At 38.2% G+C, this 22,408-nt stretch overlaps 1 protein-coding gene across 1 annotated transcript in view; it reads left to right on the top strand.

The window, feature by feature from the left end:
• LOC131188485 (calpain-8-like) overlaps positions 1–22,408 on the top strand; it is a 61,601-nt gene that overhangs the window by 27,349 nt on the left and 11,844 nt on the right. Inside the window, exons 8-16 of the mRNA XM_058163794.1 lie at positions 3,932–4,006; positions 5,380–5,540; positions 8,937–9,112; positions 10,404–10,415; positions 12,300–12,511; positions 16,298–16,334; positions 17,405–17,470; positions 20,394–20,451; positions 21,428–21,492. Coding sequence (XP_058019777.1) covers positions 3,932–4,006; positions 5,380–5,540; positions 8,937–9,112; positions 10,404–10,415; positions 12,300–12,511; positions 16,298–16,334; positions 17,405–17,470; positions 20,394–20,451; positions 21,428–21,492 — 862 coding nt within the window. The remainder of the gene's footprint in view (positions 1–3,931; positions 4,007–5,379; positions 5,541–8,936; positions 9,113–10,403; positions 10,416–12,299; positions 12,512–16,297; positions 16,335–17,404; positions 17,471–20,393; positions 20,452–21,427; positions 21,493–22,408) is intronic.

Genomic DNA, 22,408 nt, shown 5'->3' with positions numbered 1-22,408 from the left:
ATGACATCCAATAAAGAAAAATATTGTATTAGTAAATGAGCCGGGCTATTTATTGACTTATACCAGGCATCTCTTACTATATCTGGTAATAAACAAGAAACTCATTGCTAGAAGCAGAGACAGATGATAAAACAAATCTTTTTAAGAAGATTTTTCCTGAGCTCAAATAAACACAGGACCAAATTAGAAATGACATTAAGGATATATTTGCATTTAATATGCTCGTAAAAAAATCAAATTAGCAGCTGCCGGGATAATTACTGGAATTGCATCAGGCAGTCAGGGAGAGTTTAACCCTTTCTTTCATGTGGCTGCTTTGACAAAAGTTGCTAATCTAAAGCTTTTTTGTGTTGGGGAAATCAGTCAAGTTTGCATTTTTAAGATTTGCCACACACTAAATGTAAGAGTTGGCTCACAGTATAAAGACTGGTTTACAGGCCACAGAAATACTTCTTGCTCAATAGCTAAATAATTGACTATATATAAAATAATCTCTGGAAATTCTGGGACAGAATGATGGGTACTCCTGGTTGGTGACTATTTTTAGGGCACTGTTATTTTCCAAAGCACTATATTTTCTTGTATTATTATACTTCTGTTTTTAATCCTGATTTTCTTATACAGCGCCCACAGTTTTTTCAGTGATGAGGCAGCTAAAAAAATGAATAAACAAACATGTGAAGATTGAGTTTCAGACCTATATGAGCTGACTGTCTATGCAATCAGCTCTATGAGATAAAAGAAGTATTTCCAATAAGCTGTTGGATTGATTTCTCTTCAAATCTGATTGATGGATTTTTCACTGTATGTGATTGGGTGATTGCATCCTGCTGAATAAATAGAACCTGAATACAAAGATTTAGTAGGTATATTAAGATATGTGATTCCCTGGAAATAAGCACAGGGAATGAAGAAATGGAAAAACAGAAGTTTATTATTATCCCAATTTGAAGTGGGAACTTTCCTTATAAAATAATGTTTTTCCTTATTAAAAGAAGATGTTGAGATCTAGAAAGAGTGCAGAGGCTAAAACTCAATGAACAGTTGTGGGAACTGAGTATGTAATGAGGGGTGACATGAAAGCAGTCTTTCAATATTTGAGGTGCTATCACAGAGAAGAAGACCTATGCTCTAAAACATGTGAAAGGGCAGGACAAGAAGTAATGGATGGAAACTTATCAAACAGAGATCCAATCCAAAACCAAGGAGAAATATTTTGATAGTGAGAATAATTAATCAGTGGAACAACTTGCCTCCAGAAGTTGTGGCAGGGGTGAAATTCAAAATTTTCCTCTACTGGTTCTGTGGGTGTGGCTTGGTGGGCGTAGTGTGGCTTGGATGTGGCTTGGTGGGTGTGGCTTGGTGGGTGTGGCTTGGTGGGCGTGGCAGGAGAAGGATATTGCAAAATCCCCATTCCCACCCCACTCTGGAGCCAGCCAGGCATGGTATTTGCCAGTTCTCCAAACTACTCAAAATTTCCACTGCCGGTTCTCCAGAACCTGTTAGAACCTGCTGGATTTCACCCCTGAGTTGTGGGTGGTCCAACACTGGGGGTTTTTAAGAAGAGATTGGTCAGCCATTGGTCTGAAATTGTATACAGTTTCCTTCTTGAGCAAGGAGTTGGACTAGAAGACCTCCAAGGTCCCTTCCAACTCTGTTATTCTGTTATTGTGTTATAAATGAATAGTGAGGGTTAGAAAATGACCAGTGGCCAAACCTTATTATTTAGACTTGAGTAGCCTTTTGTATATAGTACTATTTGAATTTTGTGGTATATGATAGGTACACTTACAATTTTTCTTACACAAAATGCTTGTCCCTTTAAGCCCAGCCAAATTACAAAACATTGATTTACCCAAAGATGAACGAGCATCCTGCATTCTACCCAGATCTCTTTCCACCCAGATCTCTTTAGCAAAGTAGTGTACCCAGAGCAATCTTGTCAATAGATATGATGCCAGAGACTGGTTCCTTGTTTTGCAGTAGATCCCTATTTACTGTTTCTTAAAGAAAATTAGTTTATAAATTTCAGATGGGGTATCCACCGAGTTTTTAGAAATACATTGGTATCCGTAGACAACACATTGCTTACTCTTGAAATAAGAGGAAAGAAGGACTAGTTCACTGCCAATGAAGAAACAGTATCCACAGAAATAAAAGAAAATCTCTGTGTACTGGTGACCTGCAATCTACATAGAATTGTTCTATTTGTTTTCCTGCCTGAAGATAAGCCTTTGTTTCCAGGAAGTGCAAACTGACAAGGTTGCTAGGAGAAAAATTAAACACGTTGGACAGCTACATATATCAAAAAAGATGAAGAGTTTCTGGTCAACTGTCGGAGAAAAAAGATTTAGAAGGCATTCCGTAATACTGAAAGTAAAAACTGCTTTTAGGTTCTAGTGAAATAAGATTTTGACCCTTCTTGGCAAAGTCTATAGTAGATCTTGTTGGGCAGGAGATCCAGAAGTCAAAGTCTTGAAGAAATGAGAGAAAATGTAGTGTGACTGATGTTTCTGTCCTGCAGGGAAGAGAAGTGGATATATGTCAAGCAGATTTCATGAAATACATTTTTTAGAGAAGGGACTGGGAAATGTAATCCTAAATGTTTCCATCATTGTGACAGTTGTTCATTCTCATGGTGACAAGCACAGCTATGTAGCTCTAGAAGGAAACTCTAGGAAATAAACATTAATAACTTAAAAGGTGGAGGTTTTAGTTATCCCCTTATCATTGGAAGAGGATTGACAAGGAATAAAAGCATTCTTACAGTAAGTGAATAGAGGAGGGATGCAATAATTATGCTTGTAAAAGGAATTCAATTTTTACAACTACTGGTGACATGTTTTGGATGAGAAGTGTTATAAGGACTTCTCTGGGCTATGCTTCAGAAAAACTGGAAGTATAACTTCTCCATTGAAGCTGGAAGTGGGAAAAATAGTCAGGACTGGGGAGGATTGTATGAACCATTTGGAAGGGTGCTTTACAAAAGTAATGGAAGGATCTCCCCCAGATCTCTGTTTGAAGCATAAGATTAGTTTTAGCAATGATACATCTGAAAAAGTTATAATTGAGATCCCAATTGTGTATATGCTGAATATGAATCAGTAATATGAAGCTGCCAAAAAGACAAAAGTAATTTAAAGTGGCATTAACTGAAGAACAGTTTTTAAATCATGAGAATTAAAACTTCTACTCTACTCTGCAGATTAATCCCACTTCAATAAATGTAAAAATTACCATATTTTTTAAAAAAGGATTCAGATAAAATATGAATTCACAAAAAGGCAATAAAAGATAATAAAGGCATGCTTTTAGACGAGGCTCAGGCATCGCACAGAAGATTTCACCTGATATCCTAAATGGCTGCTTCCAATCACAGATTCTTGGTCTCCCTTCAGAGCATTTGCAAAAAGAAGACTACATTTCCTGAAAAGAAAAATCTGAGATCTAAATATGTTCACATTTTTAACCTAATATACAAGCCTATGAACAACAAAATAGTGATTATTTTAGGTGTCCACAGTAACCAAATCGGCAAGTGTGGTTTGTTGATTCTCATATCAGCCAGCAACATCAGACATGCGAAATTAAAAGAAAAGCCCCTTCTGCAATATACCAGTTGTGTGATTGATCTCTGATTCATGAGGATATCACACAGAATTAAATAGCATCATTCACCTGTGCTTTTAATGAAATATCTCTGTTCTGATCCCATATGCTTCCATCATGAGTGTTTCCGGCCACTTGAACATATCCGGAAAACCACAACACTCTAAATACCTTATTTGTATATCCCATGTTGCTAAGTTGATTTTCTGTCTGTCAGAACTAATCTCGGTTAAGAAGGTGCTGCTTTCGGGGATGTGCTTTAAAACACTAATACACCCCCCCAATTCATATCTTACTATGTGCTCTCCTTGTTTCATTGCAGTGCCCCGGAATGGAAGTATATTAATCCTAAGCAAAGAAATACTCTGCATAGGCAAGCAATTGATGGAGAATTTTGGTGAGAAATGTCTGTTTTTAGTAGTCGATAGATGAATGTGCTTTAAAATATATGTAATGATGAGAAGAAATGGAACTAAAATGGCGTTAAATATACCATCAACGGTTGCATCTTCCATTTTAAAATTGCTATTACAGTAATAAACATGGGGAGGCTTGATAGTTATCAAGCCTGCACTGAAAGGAAGATACCATTCTTTTCTGCCACGTTACATTGCTGATTAAAGTCATACTCCATGTAATGGCTTTTATTAGCTTCAGGAGAAAATGCACAGTGACACCAAGAGAAAGTTAATAATATCTGTCCTAGTAGTGGAATATAGAGAAAAAATTAACATACTCCCTCATGTATCACTATCCAGACAAAAATGAGTGCTCTCCCCTCATGCTTGGTAGCGAACAACTTTAAAACGAAACATCCAATAATGAGTAGTACCTTTAGGAACACATTAAATTATTGGCGTTTCCAAGTTTTGACAGGCAGCAGAGCAATGAGAGTGCCTGTGCCAGTTGCTTTTCATAGCTGGCAGGCTGCTTTCACCATAGCAGGCCACAAATTCAACAGACCTGCCAGTCGGTGTAATATCCACTGGGGCCCTTCTTGTTCACCATTTCAGCTCCATTCAATTATGCTTCTTTATTACTGCTTCACTGTGGCGAATAGTTAGTCCATGTGCTCTTTAGCAATACTATGAAGAGAAAGGTGGATTTGAACAATCCATGCTCAGAGTTGCCCAACAATTTGGAGTCTGAAAAAATCACATGGGAAGCAGATTCCAGTTGTGGGGAATGGGAAGAGGTGATATTGGTGCTAAGGAAAGCCAGATGACCAGATTTATGAAGAGGGATGATTGGGAATCCATGTGGTGAGCATGATGCCTAGAAGTTTCAGAGCTTTATTTCTCTGCTGTCTGCTGTTTATGTATAGTCATAAGAATTGTCAGAGTAGCAATATTCTAGATCAGCAATTCTTAAAATCCTATCAATCACTGTATCAAATAACATGAGACTCACTACAACAGAAAGGAAAGTCCATTTGTCCTGGGAAAAATGCATCCTCTAAATATTTATTATTTAGAGGAAGTTTTATTAAAACTTAAAATTTCAGTGACTTTCCTGTTATCTACACCAGGGATCCCCAACTGCCAGTCCATGACTTGGTATCAGGCTGTAGCCAAGTTGGAACTGGGCTGTGCAAGTGGTGCTTGCGCCTGCTACTTGCACAGAACCATTCCCTCTCCACCACCACTCAACCATCTCCACTGCCAGTGGGGACCGTTGATCTAGACTACTTCTGAATCCCAATTTGGTATACCAGCTGAGGACCACAGTTTTAAAGTCACAGTGCATTCTTCTATCCTTTTCTGGTGGCAGGATGTCCTTCTCAGATTTTAAAAAGCAATTTACAAATCTTGAGATCTGCAACTTGTCTCCGGATCCTCTGACCTGCAATCAAACTCATAAATGGAACATGAAACTATTCCATGGAACCTGGCAAAGTGGTTCTACAGCTGGTGGCTCCCCAGATTATCCAGGTATACAATAACCAATTTTGTACTACAGAAATCAATGCATATTGTATTGTGATCTCCCTAGGGAAGTCACTGTGGTAATTTACATCAATGAATGAGGTTTTGCTTTAATGGTTTTACTGTAGTCCAAGAGATAAGAACATTGGTTTCAAGGAAACCTAATTCTCTGCTTTTGCCTTGGAAAATCCCCATTCATAAATAGCTATTCCAGAGTTACTGCTTTCCTGAAATGAATGCAGGTTGTTTTTATTCCAGGGGGAATTCGTTGTTTTTTTGGCCCAGTTTTATAACTTTGGCCAAGTTATAATTCTTTGTGGTCCAGTTAAGAGCAGATAGTTTGACATCCAAAGGGGAAGAGGCAGTAGTTAAGGTTAGGGTGCTTGTTGGGCGTGGTGTGGCTTGTTGGGTGTGGCAAGGAATGGATATTACAAAATCTCTAATTCCACCCCACTCAAGGGCCAGCCAGAGATGGTATTTGCCAGTTCTCCGAACTACTCAAAATTTCCGCTACCGGTTCTCCAGAACCTGCTGAACCTGCCCCTGGGAAGAGGCAGATGATATGGTTGTTCAGATTGGCAAGAAATATACTGATGACCCTATTTTGTTTTGAGTCCAGCAAGCAAGGGGAGAGTGTGAGTTGTTAAGCAAATAAGAGTCTCCAACATCTCTGAAATTTCCTGGATTTGGCTGAGCTGATGAGCTGCCCAATGTCCTCTGGTCATTATGAGAATGAAGGAGGAGCATGCAAAGATTAAGCCAGTAATTCCTTAAACGTGGAAGCACATCTGGTGACACAGAGAATAAGGTGCTGAATCCTTCTGCCTGAATGTTTAGAAGGAATTCCCCTGTGCTTTATATATCTGCCTCTTTTGGCTTGAAGAAACCAGCCTGCAGTCAGGTTCATGCAGCCTTTGTATCATTGATAAGAAAACTCTTTGGGGAGGTATGGCAATACACAATGATAGCAATAGCAATTAGACTTATATATCGCTTTACAGCCCTCTCTAAGCGGTTTACAGAGTCAGCATATTGCCCCCATTTAGGTCCTCATTTTACCCTTGGAAGGATGGAAGGCTGAGTCAACCTTGAGCCTGGTGGGATTTGAACTGTCAAATTGCAAGCAGCCAGCAGTCAGCAGAAATAGCCTGCAGTACTGCACTCTAACCACTGTGCTACTGAGGCTCATGATGTAGAATAACTACTGAGAGCTCAAATTGCAACCTAAATTTTGGCAGTGATTAGGTAATATAAAAGGTTCACAATAGATATGTATCCTGACTCCTGATTTCTCAGGGATTTTATACATCCTGGCTTTTAGGAACTTCCATACTTTTCATATATGCTATTTTTATTGCTTTCCATATTTGTTCTCATCTAGCAAAGTGTTTAAGTTTTATTTCAATGCCACATTCCATTTTTGATATTATAACTGCAGTCAAAAATAACATGTAACATCATAGCTGCATATTTCAACCGTCTAGCAAAACAGTTTCATTTCTATTTATCTAATGCTAAATTAATCTCTAAATCATTTGCTGTTTGGAACTCTAGCTCAAATATATAATTAAAATGAATAGCAACATGGTGTGTTAATTAAACATTTAAAATGATTTCAAAATGGATTATAAAAATATGTCAGTTGTAAAGAGCCAATCCTTGGTTATGTCTGCCACTATAAATAAATAGTTTTAGAAAGCTTTATGACTTTCATCATGTATAATGATCAAATCTTTCAACCTCAGATATTTGAATATTTGCTAGAGTTTGTAAACTATTAAATATATGAAAATGATATTATGGCACTTGGAAAAGAAAAGTCAATGGTAGGAAAAAAGTCTATAATTTTAATAACGACGTTTCCGACTACAGCTAATAAAGGTTTTGGATACATTGGCTGTGTTTGCATGATAGATTGGGCTAACATGGAGTTATCTAATTTATGGTTTGTTATGTAAACCAGCTGGTATGATTATGATCCATTGTGTTGTCCAAACCCAGATAAACTGGATTAATTTATTAAGCCATGGTTGTATATAATCACTTAGATACAAGAGCAAGGCAGAGGCTTTGCTAAAGCCCAAAGTACCTTTCTCACTGCATTATTGACCAAATGCTGTCATTGAGCCAGCACTGGGCCTAGCTTCTGGGCAACAAATTGGGGGATCAGATGTTTTGCCTTACCCTTCAAACTTCTACCATCCAGCCAACTCCTAGATGATTTCTTTTTTTACTGAATCCAGCAAAGAAGGCATCAGTGGCCATGGGTGACCAGGCATTTTGTTTTCACTGGGCTGTGTCTGTGGGTACTTGAGGAAAGGCCACATGCAGAGAAGCCTCCCTCAATCTTTTCTAAAGTTTCATTGATACTGCCAACTTTTTGCCCTGATGAAATGGGTGGCATAGAAATTTAATAAATAAAATAAAAGCTCTTTTAATGCTTTACAAATGAATTTCATAAAGACCCTGATAGAATCATGTGAGATTTCAGGCATGGCTTGGGGCAGACAGATATCTAAGCAGAATCTTTATTTGCAAACCCATTTCTCTATATTTCATCCAACTCTGTCAAGTTCTTCATACTCTTGGACAGAAGTGGTCAAACACAGACCAGGTAATTTGTTCAAAATCACGCTGATAGGACAAATGCACCCATTTTACTTAAATCCACTGTCGTTACCTTTTTCCAAGGGGAAAAAGGTGCAAAAATGGCAGCATTGTTTCTGGAGACATTGATGCAAAGGTAACAGTGCTTTCAGACTTTAGACCCTAGGTAAACTAATGCTCAATCTGATCTCATGAATAAACGAATGCGTAATGCACATAGTGACCACTGGAGCCCTATCACCATAGAGAAGCCCTCTCTGCATATACACTAGATGCCATCTCTTACAATATTGGGCACTTTGCTAATATCCGGGTATCAAATGATAACAATATTCCTTTCCAGATCCCTGATAAATCATGTTGTACTTTTGTGGAGCCACAATAACATATGAGCCTGGGCTTAACTGCCGTTTCATCTCTCTCTATATATATTCTATAAATATTCCAGCCACATCTGAGCATTAGGTCCTACAGAGTATGCCAATAATAGTCTTTTGTGGATAAATAACTGGCTGAGGTTAATAACCATAGCTATTCTCAGTTGCTTATTGCTCCCTTAGGAAATATATCTCAGTAGTTCAATTGGGTTCTGCTTATTGCAATAAATATATAGCACAGGATGTGGCAGAGGTGGGAGAAAGAAACATTAACTGTATAAATATAATGGTAAGGCCAAGCTGGAAATCACAATTAAGTTTACACCTAAAAGTTATTCCTGCAGTTCTCGGCACAAGAAAACATTTTTGTTTCCCAAATATGACAATTTTATCTGCATTTATATTTTGGTCTCTCTAGCAACATATTGGACAAACCCACAGTTTAAAATCAAATTGGAAGAGGCAGATGATGATCAGGAAGCAAGTGCATGTGAGCCTTGTTGCACGATGATAGTAGGTTTGATGCAGAAAAATCGCAGACAACAGAAGAAGAAGGGGGAAGATTGGCTCAACATTGGCTACTCCATTTATCAGGTTCTTGTTACTTTACTTCCTAGGATATGTGTACTTTTGCCCACAGAGCAATACTGAACAGGATTCTGGCCAACATGCCGATTAGGGTGGCTTGGTGCTAGGGCACTAAGCTACCCTAATTAGAGCAATGGTGCTAGGTTTAGACTGCTGGTATGTAGACCAGGACATTCTTGCTCATTTTCACAAAGGAAGGTACACATACATCTTTTTAGAATAGAATAGAATAGAATAGAATAGAATAGAATAGAATAGAATAGAATAGAATAGAATAGAATAGAATAGAATTTTTTATTGGCCAAGTGTGATTGGACACACAAGGAATTTGTCTTGGTGCATATGCTCTCAGTGTACATAAAAGATACATTCAAGATACAAGAATTCTAAGGTACAACACTTAATGATAGTCATAGGGTACAAATAAGCAATCAGGAAACAATCAATTTCAATATAAATCGTAAGGATACAAGCAACAAAGTTACAGTCATCCAGTCATAAGTGGAAGGAGAGGGGTGATGGGAACGATGAGAAAATTAATACTAGTGCAGATTTAGTAATAGTTTGACAGTGTTGAGGGAATTATTTGTTTAGCAGAGTGATGGCATTTGGGAAAAAAATGTTCTTGTGTCTAGTTGTTCTGGTGTGCAGTGCTCTATAGCATCGTTTTGAGGGTAGGAGTTGAAACAGTTTATGTCCAGGATGTGAGGGGTCTGTAAATATTTTCACAGCCCTCTTTTTGACTCGTGCAGTATATAGGTCCTCAATGAAAGGCAGGTTGGTAGCAATTGTTTTTCTGCAGTTCTAAGTATTCTCTGAAGTCTGTGTCTTTCTTGTTGGTTTGCAGAACCAAACCAGACAGTTACAGAGTGCAGATGACAGACTCAATAATTCCTCTGTAGAACTGGATCAGCAGCTCCTTGGCCAGTTTGAGCTTTCTGAGTTGGCACAGAAAGAACATCCTTTTTGTGCTTTCCACCAAACACACTTTTTACTTGGTGTGTCTCACTCCTGTCATTCAAGATAGAATTTTTTAAAAAAAGATTTGGGGGAAAAGGAGGCACAATATTCAGCTTCCCAGATACTCCAAATTGTCCCTCAGATGTATTGATTTTCAGTTCTGATACTCCACGGTTATGCTTTGGGAGATTATAGAAACTGAAATCCAACACATCTGGAGAACAGCAGATTAGAAAATGCTGTAGTATATAGGGTGACTTGTTGTATTTTATTGTCTGTCTATTTGTGATAGAGCCAATGCGGCTATCTTTCAACTGATTACTTTTGTGTCTTGTAGATACCCAAAGAGGTAACACCACTTTTGGAAATCTGAATCATGAAAAATGGCTACTCCATGCCAGAACTGAATGTTTTAAACATTTTCTTAAATGTTGATGCTTCTAGACTGACAATTGACTGAGTAATATATAAGGACAATTCATATTTCTTGGAAAATATGAAATATGGTTTGTAAGGCTGTTCAGATGCGTATCCAACAGTGCAGAAAGTACAATATAAAGTTAGGCAGGCAACTATTTTCCTAACCTTTCTCTCTTAAGCCTATTTATTTTTGACTAAGCACAGGAGATGGGAAAAAGAAACTGATATGCTCTAGAAGCAAAAGTCAAAACTTTGCTTTATACCAATTATGCACTAGCTCTGTATACTGAAACGTGCCACAAAATCATGGTAGCCATAGTCTGTATTATAATTATGCCCAAAAAGTGTAATGCCTAAATTAGCATGGAATGTTATCTCTAATTTAAATGCCTGATGCAGTACTATCTGCAGGAATGGGAGAAGGGGCACCAAAATGACAGAAGTACCTTACTCTCATGTAATTGACCCAACTGATCTAATTTATCAAATGAGGTAAATTATGTGGTAATTAATGGATATCCTAGCAGTAGATAATAGAAAATACCTTGTTTTTAAACAAGTTTCACCTGGTTTGCTTGGCTGTCTTTATGAGTTGTTCCTTAGAAAACAAGCTTACATAGTAAATTTTAAACATTGTTTTCTTTACATTGTCTTTGTTCAATGTGAGGAAGCTATTTTGTTTTATAATTCATGCGTATTGTTGGAATAGACTTATGAGTTACACAAAAACTCATAATTCATAAGGTCAGTGATTGGATGAGCATTTAAGTCAAGGGAAAGACTGTCAGAAAAATCAGCTTTGAAAATGGCAGTTTTGACATTTTCACAAGAAGAAGTATTTCTGCAGTCTGGAAATCATCTCATATTTTTTTTTATAAATTTGCAGTTTGTTCCCATTCATCATTCTATAAGAAGAAAATGATTGGATGATGGTAAAGAAAAATGGTCTGGAAGCAAACATTGTAGAATATTACGAGGCCAACTATATGCTATTACAGCTGGCCAAAACAACGCAGCCAAATGCCAAAATATATATATTTGATTTTGGTATTCTTACTACTAGTACTTACTACTATTACTACTACTACTACTACTAATAAAAATAATAACTTTCTTTTCTAAAATGAGCCCACAATTGTATGCAAGATAATAGATGTACAGAACTAGGATATAACAATCAAAAGCCTGAGAGAAAAACACATATACCAACCAATAACACTGTCATCTGAAAGAACAATAGCACTCAAAATCCCAAGTAGACAGATATGTAGATATGTTTTTATTTGTAGCCTAAATCTTGTAAATATGGAAGTCATCTTAGCACTATTAGAACCAGAGTATAAAAATCTAGATAACTGCTAGATGGCTGCAGACAGACACAAAAAGCGTATCGATACGCCAGTGTTTATATACTGTAGATTTCAATGGCTCAGGTTTAGTACTCCTCCCATCCAGACTTTTTCCAGGGAGATTTCTATTATATGATGTTAGCTATATTTGATTAGGGTTAGATTTGTTGAATTCAGTTTTCCAATCAAAAGAAAAAGGCAATAGCATCAGTCATATTCAACCTGCAGTCAATAACCTGCAGTCATATTCAACTTTAGTCAGTCATGCCAGAAGTCCAGAAAGGTAAATATAGAATATGAAGCTAAAGGTCTGCCTAGTGTGCCAGTATATGTAAGTAGGACAATGTTATATAATGAAGTCCTAGCACAATCACTTATGTATCTGCTTGAAAGGAATATTTGTCCTGCTCTCTATTTTGATTCTTGTGCGCAATTAATGTTTTTACTCTTACTGTTCTCTTTAGTTAGAAAATCAAGTTAATGTTCATCTAAGCAGAGAGTTCTTCTCAACAAATAAACCTGTAGTTCATTTTGACCGAGAGGTCTGCTTGCGTGAAGCATCAAGTCGCTTCCACCTGCCACAGGGAGAATATCTTATTGTGCCATACACCTCTCAGCCTTTGCAAGATGGAGACTTCTGCCTCAGGATCTTCTCTGTGAAACAGATTAAAGCTCAGTATGTAACTTCTACCACCACATGCCAAAAAGTGTCATGCCATTTTGCAGGGAAGTTGTTTAATATATGTGCATTTGGAAGGGAGTACTTAATCTGTGGTCTCCCAGATATAACTGAATTCTAATTCCTATGGAGTCTAGCCAGTATCGCCAGCAGCCTGAATAGTGGGGTTTGTCATGTGAGCTATCTAGAAGACCATAGGGTACCAAATCTATTAATATATACGAATCTAAAAGGAATTTACAAGGAACTTAATGTTGCTAAAGCATCCCTTTCTGTCAGTCTTCATTATCTTTTTCCCGTCTCCTATAAAAACGGAGAAATGCGTCTTCACAGTTAGAACAGTTTGGGTTAGAAAAATTATAAAGAAGCAAACTGAATTACAAGGCAACAGGAGACTGAACACAAAAAGGCTGAGAACCAGAAGAGGAAATAGCAAAGGTGCTCTGATCTATAGGAAAGGAGATATAAATTGAATTGGAGATGAAAAGTGAGTGAAGAGCTCTAAAGAGCACCTTTACCCTTGAATTAAGCTAATAGTTTTAGTTTCCAAGCTTATTTAAAAATTAAGAAAAGTACCACAATTCCTTTATCTGAACTTGTTCAGACTCTTCCTTCTGACTATGGTCAAATATACAATTACTTGAGAAAAGTTATTTTTTAGACTAGAATAAAAGTTAAGTCTATATTTAGGTGGAAATTATAGTAGCAAGGAAGGCAAACAATGGCAGTTGAGCACACTAGTATTAAGTAGGAATGATACAATTTGACAATGGCTGTTATTTTTATTTTTTTCAAGATATTTATATAGTTTTCAGGATGACTCACAAAAATAAAATGAACAAAATACAACAGCAAAAAATATAATTAAAACAAGTGTAGCTTCGAAGAAAAATCCAATAGAGACTTTAAACCAAATACACACGGTACTAAATATACACATTACTAACAATTCACTTTTCAAGATCGCAAACAAAAATGAGAGTTAGGTTACTAAAGCAACCCTGTAGAAAATGCCAGGTAATTCTTGCTTAGAAGGCTTAACCTCAATTATGTTGTGATCACTGAGAAAATCCTTTCCTTGAGAGCCTCATGAAGGGCATCAGAGAAGAAACTTCACTTCAGGCAAATATATACAAGAGAAGGGAACATTGCAAGAATCTTTGGCAGTCTTCCTTATCCTGCTGCCTTCTTTCGGGAAGGGATGGAGTGTTTTCAGATCTTATTTTTTCCCATCTAGTTTTGAAGTCAGGCAACAGTCAAGATGGCACAACAGATCTAGAATATTTTCAGGGTTCTCTGATGCATTGTAGATGGTGACTTCAGCTTATTTACTTACTTGTTTGCTTGGCTAGATTTATATGCTAGTTATATGACTCTCATATTGTATAAATTAAGAACTGGAAACACCAACAATTTCAAACGTTTAGGCCAGTGGTGAAATCTGAACTGGTTTACTACCGGTTCGCTGGCTGCGCATGACCATGCACCAAATGCAAGGTGCGTGCGCGCAGTGCACAGCAAAAGGAGGCATGGAGTAAGTAGAACAGCATGTGGGGCAGGGGTGAAATCTAAAAATTTTCCCTACTGGTTCTGTGGGCGTGGCTTAATTGGTGGGTCTGGCTTGGTGGTCAGGTGACTGAATGGGCATGGCCAATAATAATAAATAATAAAAATAATAAAGTATACAAAACTTGGGAGCGCACCAGTCTACCTTCTTTAAAAATAGAGGCACCGATCTACTAATTGCCTTTTTTTGGGTGGCACCGGTCTACCTTCTTTAAAAATAGAGGCACTGGTCTACCAATTGCCTTTTTTTGGGAGGCACCGGTCTACCTTCTTTAAAAATAGAGGCACTGGTCTACCAATTGCCTTTTTTTGGGAGGCACCGGTCTACCTTCTTTAAAAATAGAGGCACCGGTTTACTAGCCGCCTACAACGCTGATCAGCAGTAGTGCAGCCCTTTGAAGTGCCACGGCAGTCATTTAAGGCCGTTTGCAGCTATATCACCACCAAGAGCTTCAGGGACAGAGAAGAGAAATAGCGAGGCGTGGGCGGAGGGGGTGGGCAGGAATTTTTGCTACCGGTTCTCTGAAGTACCCGCCCCCATCGCTACCGGATCATGCGATCCAGTCTGAACAGGGAGCATTTAACCCCTAGTGTGGGGGGTGGGGTGATCAGCTGTGGTGTGTGATCTTTTTTTTTTACTTTTAAAAGCATTTTTTACAGCTTATTCGGCCGAATAGGTTGTAAAAAAATGCTTTTAAAAGTAAAAAAAAAAAAAAGGCTCTGATGACCAGGCAGCTCAGCTGGGATCGTCAGAGCCTTTTTTTACCCTTTAAAAGCATTTTTTAGAACCTATTCGGACAAATAGATTGTAAAAAAAATGCTTTTAAAAGTTAAAAATAGGCTCTGATGATCGCACAGCTCAGCTGTGATCATCAGAGTCTCTTTTTTTACCTTTTAAAGCATTTTTTAAAAGAAACGGCAAGTGGGGAAGCAGGCGACCGGGCATTGGGGGGACATGGGGAGGGGGGGCGGGCCAGGGATTTTTGCTACCGGTTCTCCGAACCACCTGCCGCCATCGCTACCCGATCAGCCGATCCAGTCCGAACCGGGAGCATTTCACCCCTGGTTTAGCCAAATGTTTCTCAGCCTTAGCAATATGAAGATATGTGGACTTGCTAAATTTCTTAGGTTGAGAAATACTGATTTTGACACAGGGATGCGATCACAATCGATACAAACATTTTTTTTATTTATTTACATTTATATCCCGCCCTTCTCCGAAGACTCAGGACGGCTTACAGTGTATAAGGCAATAGTCTCATTCTATTTGTATATTTTTACAAAGTCAACTTATTGCCCCCCCAACAATCTGGGTCCTCATTTTACCTACCTTATAAAGGATGGAAGGCTGAGTCAACCTTGGGCCAGGCTTGAACCTGCAGTAATTGCAGGTGGCTGTGTTTTAATAACAGGCTTCTACAGCCTGAGCTACCATGGCCCCCATTCACCTTCTAGAAAGGAAACAAATACATCCTTCTTCAAAGTCCCATTGAAGAAAAAGTTCTTAAATGCTTTCTGAAAGGCTAACCAAGTTAGACCTTGTCTGATAACAGGAGAATAATGTTCCAGAAAAGGAGGCAATATGGGAAAGACCCTTTTGTGGGGTACTTGTCCCTGAGGGCCAGGACAGAAAGGGCCCACTCTTAGATCCTAACTGATGGGCAAAGATTTCTAGGAGAAGGCAGTCCCATAGATGCCAAAGTCCTGAAATGAAGGGCTTTAAAGTACTAACAGCCCTTTGAATTGAAACAGAAAACAAACTGGCAACTAGTGCAGTTCTCAGTCAATACAGAAGTTCACAGGGCCAAATCAAATTCCCTGAACTACTGCACTTTCTAAAGCAGCTCTATGAAGTCCATGCTGTAATAATCCAAATGGGAAGTGACCAAGTGACCAAGCCATGCATACAGTAAGCAGTGTCAACCCAGAAAAAGGCCATAAATGGCATAAAGAAGTCCCTCTTAGCTAAAGCTGTTACCTGCTCTTCAAGCAAGAGCTGTGAATCCAGGAGTACCCCCAGATTAGAGGCCAACTCTGCTTGGGGAATCCCATCAAGAGCTAAAGATGGAATATTTTAATAGTCATTCTTCCATGTCATTCTACTGTTTTTTAAATTGGCTTTGAAATTCATGGATTATGTTTCAAGTTTGTAATTTAACTTTATTGCCTTTTGAAACTATAAGTCACCATAATTGCAACATTTTTCTTTAATTACAGAGAAATTGGGGACACTGCCACTGCTAATCCATATGAGGTAAATAAATTAAGCAGACTCAAATTGACATATTTACTTTGAAATCCATATAAAAGCAATCAGTTTATCAGGCCAACTGAAAGTTTACCAAATAGTGTATATGTTCCACACATCTAAGAACTCTTTATTAGGAAAGGAAACTGGAAGATTAAAAGGCTGGCATAAAAACATGTCTGCCCTAGTTTTGCTTTTAATGGAGTATGAGAGATATCTGCACACTTGCATTTCTCAAAGGTAAAGAAATTGCAACAAGTGCTATTTTCAAAACTTTCTGCTGCATCTAGATGAATGGGATGAACATATTTAAGGAGGCGTCTCCTTAAATTTCTCAGGGTCCATAAGTGAGGAAAGGCAGGTGGATATAGACCAGGGGTCTCCAATCTTGGCAATTTTAAGACTTGGGGACTTCAACTCCCAGAATTTCTCAGCTTTGCTGGGTGAGGAATTCTGGGAGTTGAAGTCCCCAAGTCTTAAAAGTTGCCAAGATTGGAGACCTCTGGTATAGACTGTAGTATCTGACTCATGGGAATATAGGAATTAGTGGCTATGCATGTATGGGGCTGACAGGGAAGAGGGAGTCTGGTGTGGGTGAAGGTTCTTCAGAGCCAGGAAGAGGGAATACTGACTTTGGGAAGCCAGTGATAAAAATAGCATGCTTGCTTGGCTGCTGCCATCAATATTTATAAAGGTCAGTTTTCACAAAAATTAAATTGATATCACAAATTTTGAGATACCCTGCTTTATGGGATTTCACAGCAAATACTGTTTGGAATTATTATTCACTTTTCTCAGTCAAAATTGTTTTCCTCCTTACCAAAATACCCCAATGGATGGAAAATAGAAGCGATATCAGCTAGGCAGCCTAGACATTAACAAAGCTAGGTATATGCTAACACATAGTATATAAAATACGTCATCAAAATCAAATTGGGCTGTTTTAGCTAGTGTTGTTATGGCTTATATTCTCTTAAGCTATATACCTGCTTAGTCAAAATGCCTCAGGCTTCTTCACTAGAACCATCACCTTCCTTAGTAAAAGTATTCTATTTACAATCTCTTCATTTTTTTAGCCTCAAGTTACAGGCAAGGATATAGACAACGAATTCAAAAGCCTGTTCCAAAAGCTTTCTGGGGAGGTAAGAGACAGATATAAATGTATATTCAAGATTAGATAAATGGTATATTTTTGAACTTTAAATTAACAAATCTGTATCACTAATGTATCACCTTTGATTGTGTGAATCACAACAAATTGTGGCAAGTTCTTAAAGAGATGGGAGTACCAGTCCATCTTATTCGTCTCTTGAGAAACCTATATGCGGTCCAGAAGCAACAGAGAGAACTGGACACGGAACCACTGATTGGTTCAAAATTGGGAAAGGAGTCCGGCAAGGCCGTATACTATCGCCCTACCTATTTAACTTATATACCACTTTAATGGCAGAAAGTGAAGAGGAACTAAATAGCCTTTTGATGTGGGTGAAGAAGGAGAGGGCAAAAGCTGGCATGAAACTCAACATTAAGAAAACTAAGATCATGGCATCCAGCTCTCTCAATTCCTGGCAAATAGATGGGGAAGAAATGGAGGTAGTGACAGATTTTATTTTCCTGGGCTCCAAGGTTACGGCACATGGGGACTGCAACCAAAAAATTAAAAGATGCTTGCTCCTGGGGAGGAAAGCTATGGCAAATCTAGACAGCATACTAAAAAGCAGAGACATCCCCCTGCCAACAAAAGTGCATATAGTCAAGGCTATGGTTTTCCCAGTTGCAATGTATGGCTGTGAAAGTTGGACCATAAGAAAGGCTGAACGCCAAAGAACTGAGGCCTTTGAACTATGGTGCTGGAGAAGACTCCTATGAGTCCCTTGGACTACAAGGTGAACAAACAAATCAGTTCTAGAGGAGATCAACCCTGACTGCTCTTTAGAAGGCCAGGTCCTGAAGATGAAACTGAAATACTTTGGCCACCTAATGAGAAGGAAGGACTCACTGGAGAAGAGCCTAATGCTGGGAAAGATTGAGGGCAAAAGAAGAAGGGGACGACAGAGAATGAGGTGGCTGGATGGAGTCACTGAAGCAGTAGGCGTGAGCTTAAATGGACTCCAGAGGATGGTAGAGGACAGGAAGGCCTGGAGGAACATTGTCCATGGGGTCCAATGGGTCGGACATGACTTTGCACCTAACAACAACAATCACTAATTCATATCAACCAGTTTTTTATATTGGTATCATACAATCCTCCTTCACTTGCTTTACTTATTAGATGACACAATGCTTTAGTTGTGAAAGCAAAAGGGTTATGTGGGGGGATGGGGGTTATATAGCAATTCTCGGACACTCCTTAAAGCCATTGCAGCCTTTTCTGGGTGCCCATTGCAGCTGCAGCACAATCCTGGGAAAAAGTGTGTTCAAGGAAATGCAGGCAACCTCTGCACTCTGAAGAACTTTTTCAGCCTTCACATCCAAAGAGCTATGTGACCCTGACAGCCAGAACATTTATTTACCGAATGATAAGATTTACCAACTGCCTTGCTCCCTGAAGCTCTAGATAGCATACAAATAGGATCAAAATAAAATGCAAAGAATCACAATAAAACACAAAAGAAACCACAAACCAATGATGCAATTTCTGTTTCAGCTCCTCATCTCCAAAGGCTATTCTTTACTTGGGGCCATTGTTTCTTTGGAGGATAAGTTGTTCCAAAGGAGGGGAACAATCACAGAATGCCTTCTCTCTTATCATAACCCCCTGTTTGGAGGAAACCTTCAGTAGGCCTTCTCTATCAGATTAGATTTGGTGGTCAGAATTTATTTAGGGGAATAAGACTGCCACGCCCTGAGCATTGATAACATCGAAAATCAGCAGCCTGAACTGCATTTGGAAATAAATGGTAGTTAATACACTTTCTGTATAGGATACTACCCCAGAGGACTATAACTTCAAGTCTCTAATCCCATTAGTACAGCAGTCAGTTGCCCTCAGCATTGCTCCCTTTAGTCATCCACTAGAGTCTTCCCCACATTTATTCATCCTCTAGTGGTACTCCTTTATCAACCTGCCTGAGCAGAATTAGTAGTTAGGTACGGTAATTAGTATAATACATGGCATATTAGCCTAACTACTATAATTTTTAGTGAGAGAATTAACTTCAGAGGAGAGCAAATGGACCAGAGAAATTATGGTTAAGAGGGATTGATTAACCTTTTCTCTGAAGATCATTTCTAAAGTCCAGTTTTTTCTGTGATTATTCTTTCTGTTGTTAATATTTGTACTGCTTCTGCTTTTCTTCCTTTGTTTTCTTTCAAACTTCCAGTCAGGAAAAGAGGTAAAGATGAGTGAGAAATTTGGAGAAAAAATATTCTGAAAGGCATCACATCTTATGTGGCACATCAATGGATGCATGTATGTTTGCACACATGTTGTGTGAAACATTATGGAAAGGAAGCAACTTCGTTTGAGGTTCAGTTCAGGAAGCTGCTTGCCTGGATTCAATCCTGAACAATATATGTATCTGTTGGATTGGACTGAAAAAAACCCTATTATGGTGTCCAGTTGACTAGTTTTTAACTGACATATTCGATTGGCAAATAGTCTATGAGTCAGAGACAAGCAATGTAGCACTGTAATACCAATCTCCAGTAAACCAATGCTGTTGAAGCAGCATTATTGTGCAAATACTGTATCTATACATATACAACCTTGGCGAATATGAATATAGAGCTGTTCTCATAAGTAACATGAGTCTGACATCTTCGTGGCAAAAGGACTAGAAAAGGATACATTCATTCAACCTACAGAAATAAAACATCCCTTGGTTTCTGAAATCTCCAGCTATTCTGACTAGTAGGAGAGTCCACCAATATATGTGCTAATCTAGGATCCTAGCTGCAAAGAAATGGATTTGGGAGTGCTAAATGAAACTTGATTCTGGCTAACTACAGAATCTTCCAAGTGGTGCTGCTTCAGATTGAAATTTAAACAAAGGATAATGGCTGTGTTGCTTTTTATTGTGTGTATGTCTCCTCCTTGAGCTCTACTTTTCCTCTTTTATGCAGGATTGTGAACTGACTGCTGATGAACTTCAGACCCTTTTGAATAGAGTCATAACAAAAAGTAAGCTGCAACTGATTTCAGGAAATAATGCAGAATTTTCAGAACCACTCCCTGATCCCTCAAGCATCCCTTTAGACTTTAAGGACTCTAAAATGATTTGACCTTTTAAAACATGACATAGGCTTTTAAAAGAACCTTCTGAACAGATTATAATATAACATCCTACTAGTTGCTCCAGGCCAATATCAAATTAACTTGTTCCTTGGCTATAGGGTTTCTCTTTTTATATGTAATATTTCTCTTTTATTTATAAATTGCCAAGAATCAAGGAGGAAAGCAGCCTTGAAATTGGACATATTAGTCTTCATCATCTAATACAAAATCCCAGTTATCAATTTCCTTCAAAAATAATGCTCCCCAAACATCTGTTCTATTTCATCTTTCCTGGACTTCTTGTTTTCTGGGATTCCAGTGAGTTATTTCTGAGAGTACTGGGGCCCTAGAACTGTTTTCCAATTCAGCACACAGCTTGTTTCTTTTTAAAGAAGTAAACCCTTTTTCTATAATAGGGAGGGGATGGGTTGTCTGTGCATATGACAAAAAGCCATATCTCAGCCATTGGGATGCATATTCCTAATCTGTTCCCTAGGAATATCTAAGCTTCTTTGGCAAGAAAAAAAGCTACTTAGGGCTCTCTCTCTCTCTCTCTCTCTCTTCCTCCCTCCCTCCCTCCCTCCCCCCCCCCTCTCTCAAAATTTTCTAGGTTGTATTTTCAAATTTCTTTTCTTTTTGTTAAAATTACCAAAGATAATGTTAAAACTTTTTGTAATGAAATGGGAAATTGCTAGGTAACTGTCTTGACATCAGTATTCTTGTGATCTTTCTTCTGAAAGGTATTTTTCTTCAAAATGAGCTAATAAAAATAAAGCTTTTTTTTTTGCTTCAGATGGAGAGATTAACATGCCTGAAGATCTTGTGTTACCATGGGATGCAGAAAAATATTTGAATAACATTTTTTGTCTTTTTTATTGTATAGGAATAGACATTAAAAGTGATGGATTCAACATAAACACCTGCAGGGAGATGATCAGTCTCTTAGATGTATCTTTTAAATGTCACCCTTCTTCACTGGATTTCCCTTGTGAACTTTTGCCTAGATAAGCCAAGATTTACACATCTCATTTCTGGTGCATCTGTCTTCACTTGCTATTGGCATAAAATGTAGAGTAGAATACTGATTTAAACTGTCTGGTAGCAAGGATAGTAAAACTTATTATCAGCTGCATGGTTGTTTTCTTTCTGACTTATATTCATGCTCTGCCTGAATTCTGCAATAATCTCTTGTGTGCTACCTGCAGTTACCCATGTTGTTGTGCATAATCTAAATGTAATTGTCATGAGTTCATGGCACATATACTCTTTTTTTTGGTGTACATAATAAAAATATACAGAGAGGTCTGAAAAATCAAAAACAGTTCTAATAGTTCACTTTTCACAGAGTAACAGAGTTGTAATCATTAGTCCTAAACCAGTTTTCCAAGTTTGATAATTTCCAAATGGACTCGAGCACCTAGAAAGTAGGTTTTAACTTTTGTCTTTTACCAAAAGATTTTCAGGGGCTGGTTGGTTCTCACTGTTCCCAAAATACAATCCACGTGCTTCTACAACACTATAATCATTTTTCAAATTTATTTATTTATTTATTTATTTATCAAACTTATATACCGCACCATCTCCCGTAGGACTCAGGGCGGTTCACAGGCATATTAAAAACAATATAATAAATAAGCATTAAAACCCAGTTAAAACTAAATATTATCATGGCCTGATCACTAAAATAGTAAAAACCGGTAAAACCCCCATTAAAATTTAACTAAAACATTTTATTCTTAGGCTAGTCCTGCATGCTGGAACAATAAAGTTTTCAGTTCCCGTCTGAAAGTCTGGAGGTCGGGGAGTTGTCGTAATCCCGGAGGAAGCTCGTTCCACAGGGCTGGTGCCGCCACAGAGAAGGCCC

Source organism: Ahaetulla prasina, chromosome 1 (assembly GCF_028640845.1).
Source record: "Ahaetulla prasina isolate Xishuangbanna chromosome 1, ASM2864084v1, whole genome shotgun sequence".
In the NCBI taxonomy this organism is placed as follows: Eukaryota; Metazoa; Chordata; class Lepidosauria; order Squamata; family Colubridae; genus Ahaetulla; species Ahaetulla prasina.
Note: the sequence above shows the minus strand (reverse complement) of the source record. Positions and strands in the feature narration are given on the sequence as shown.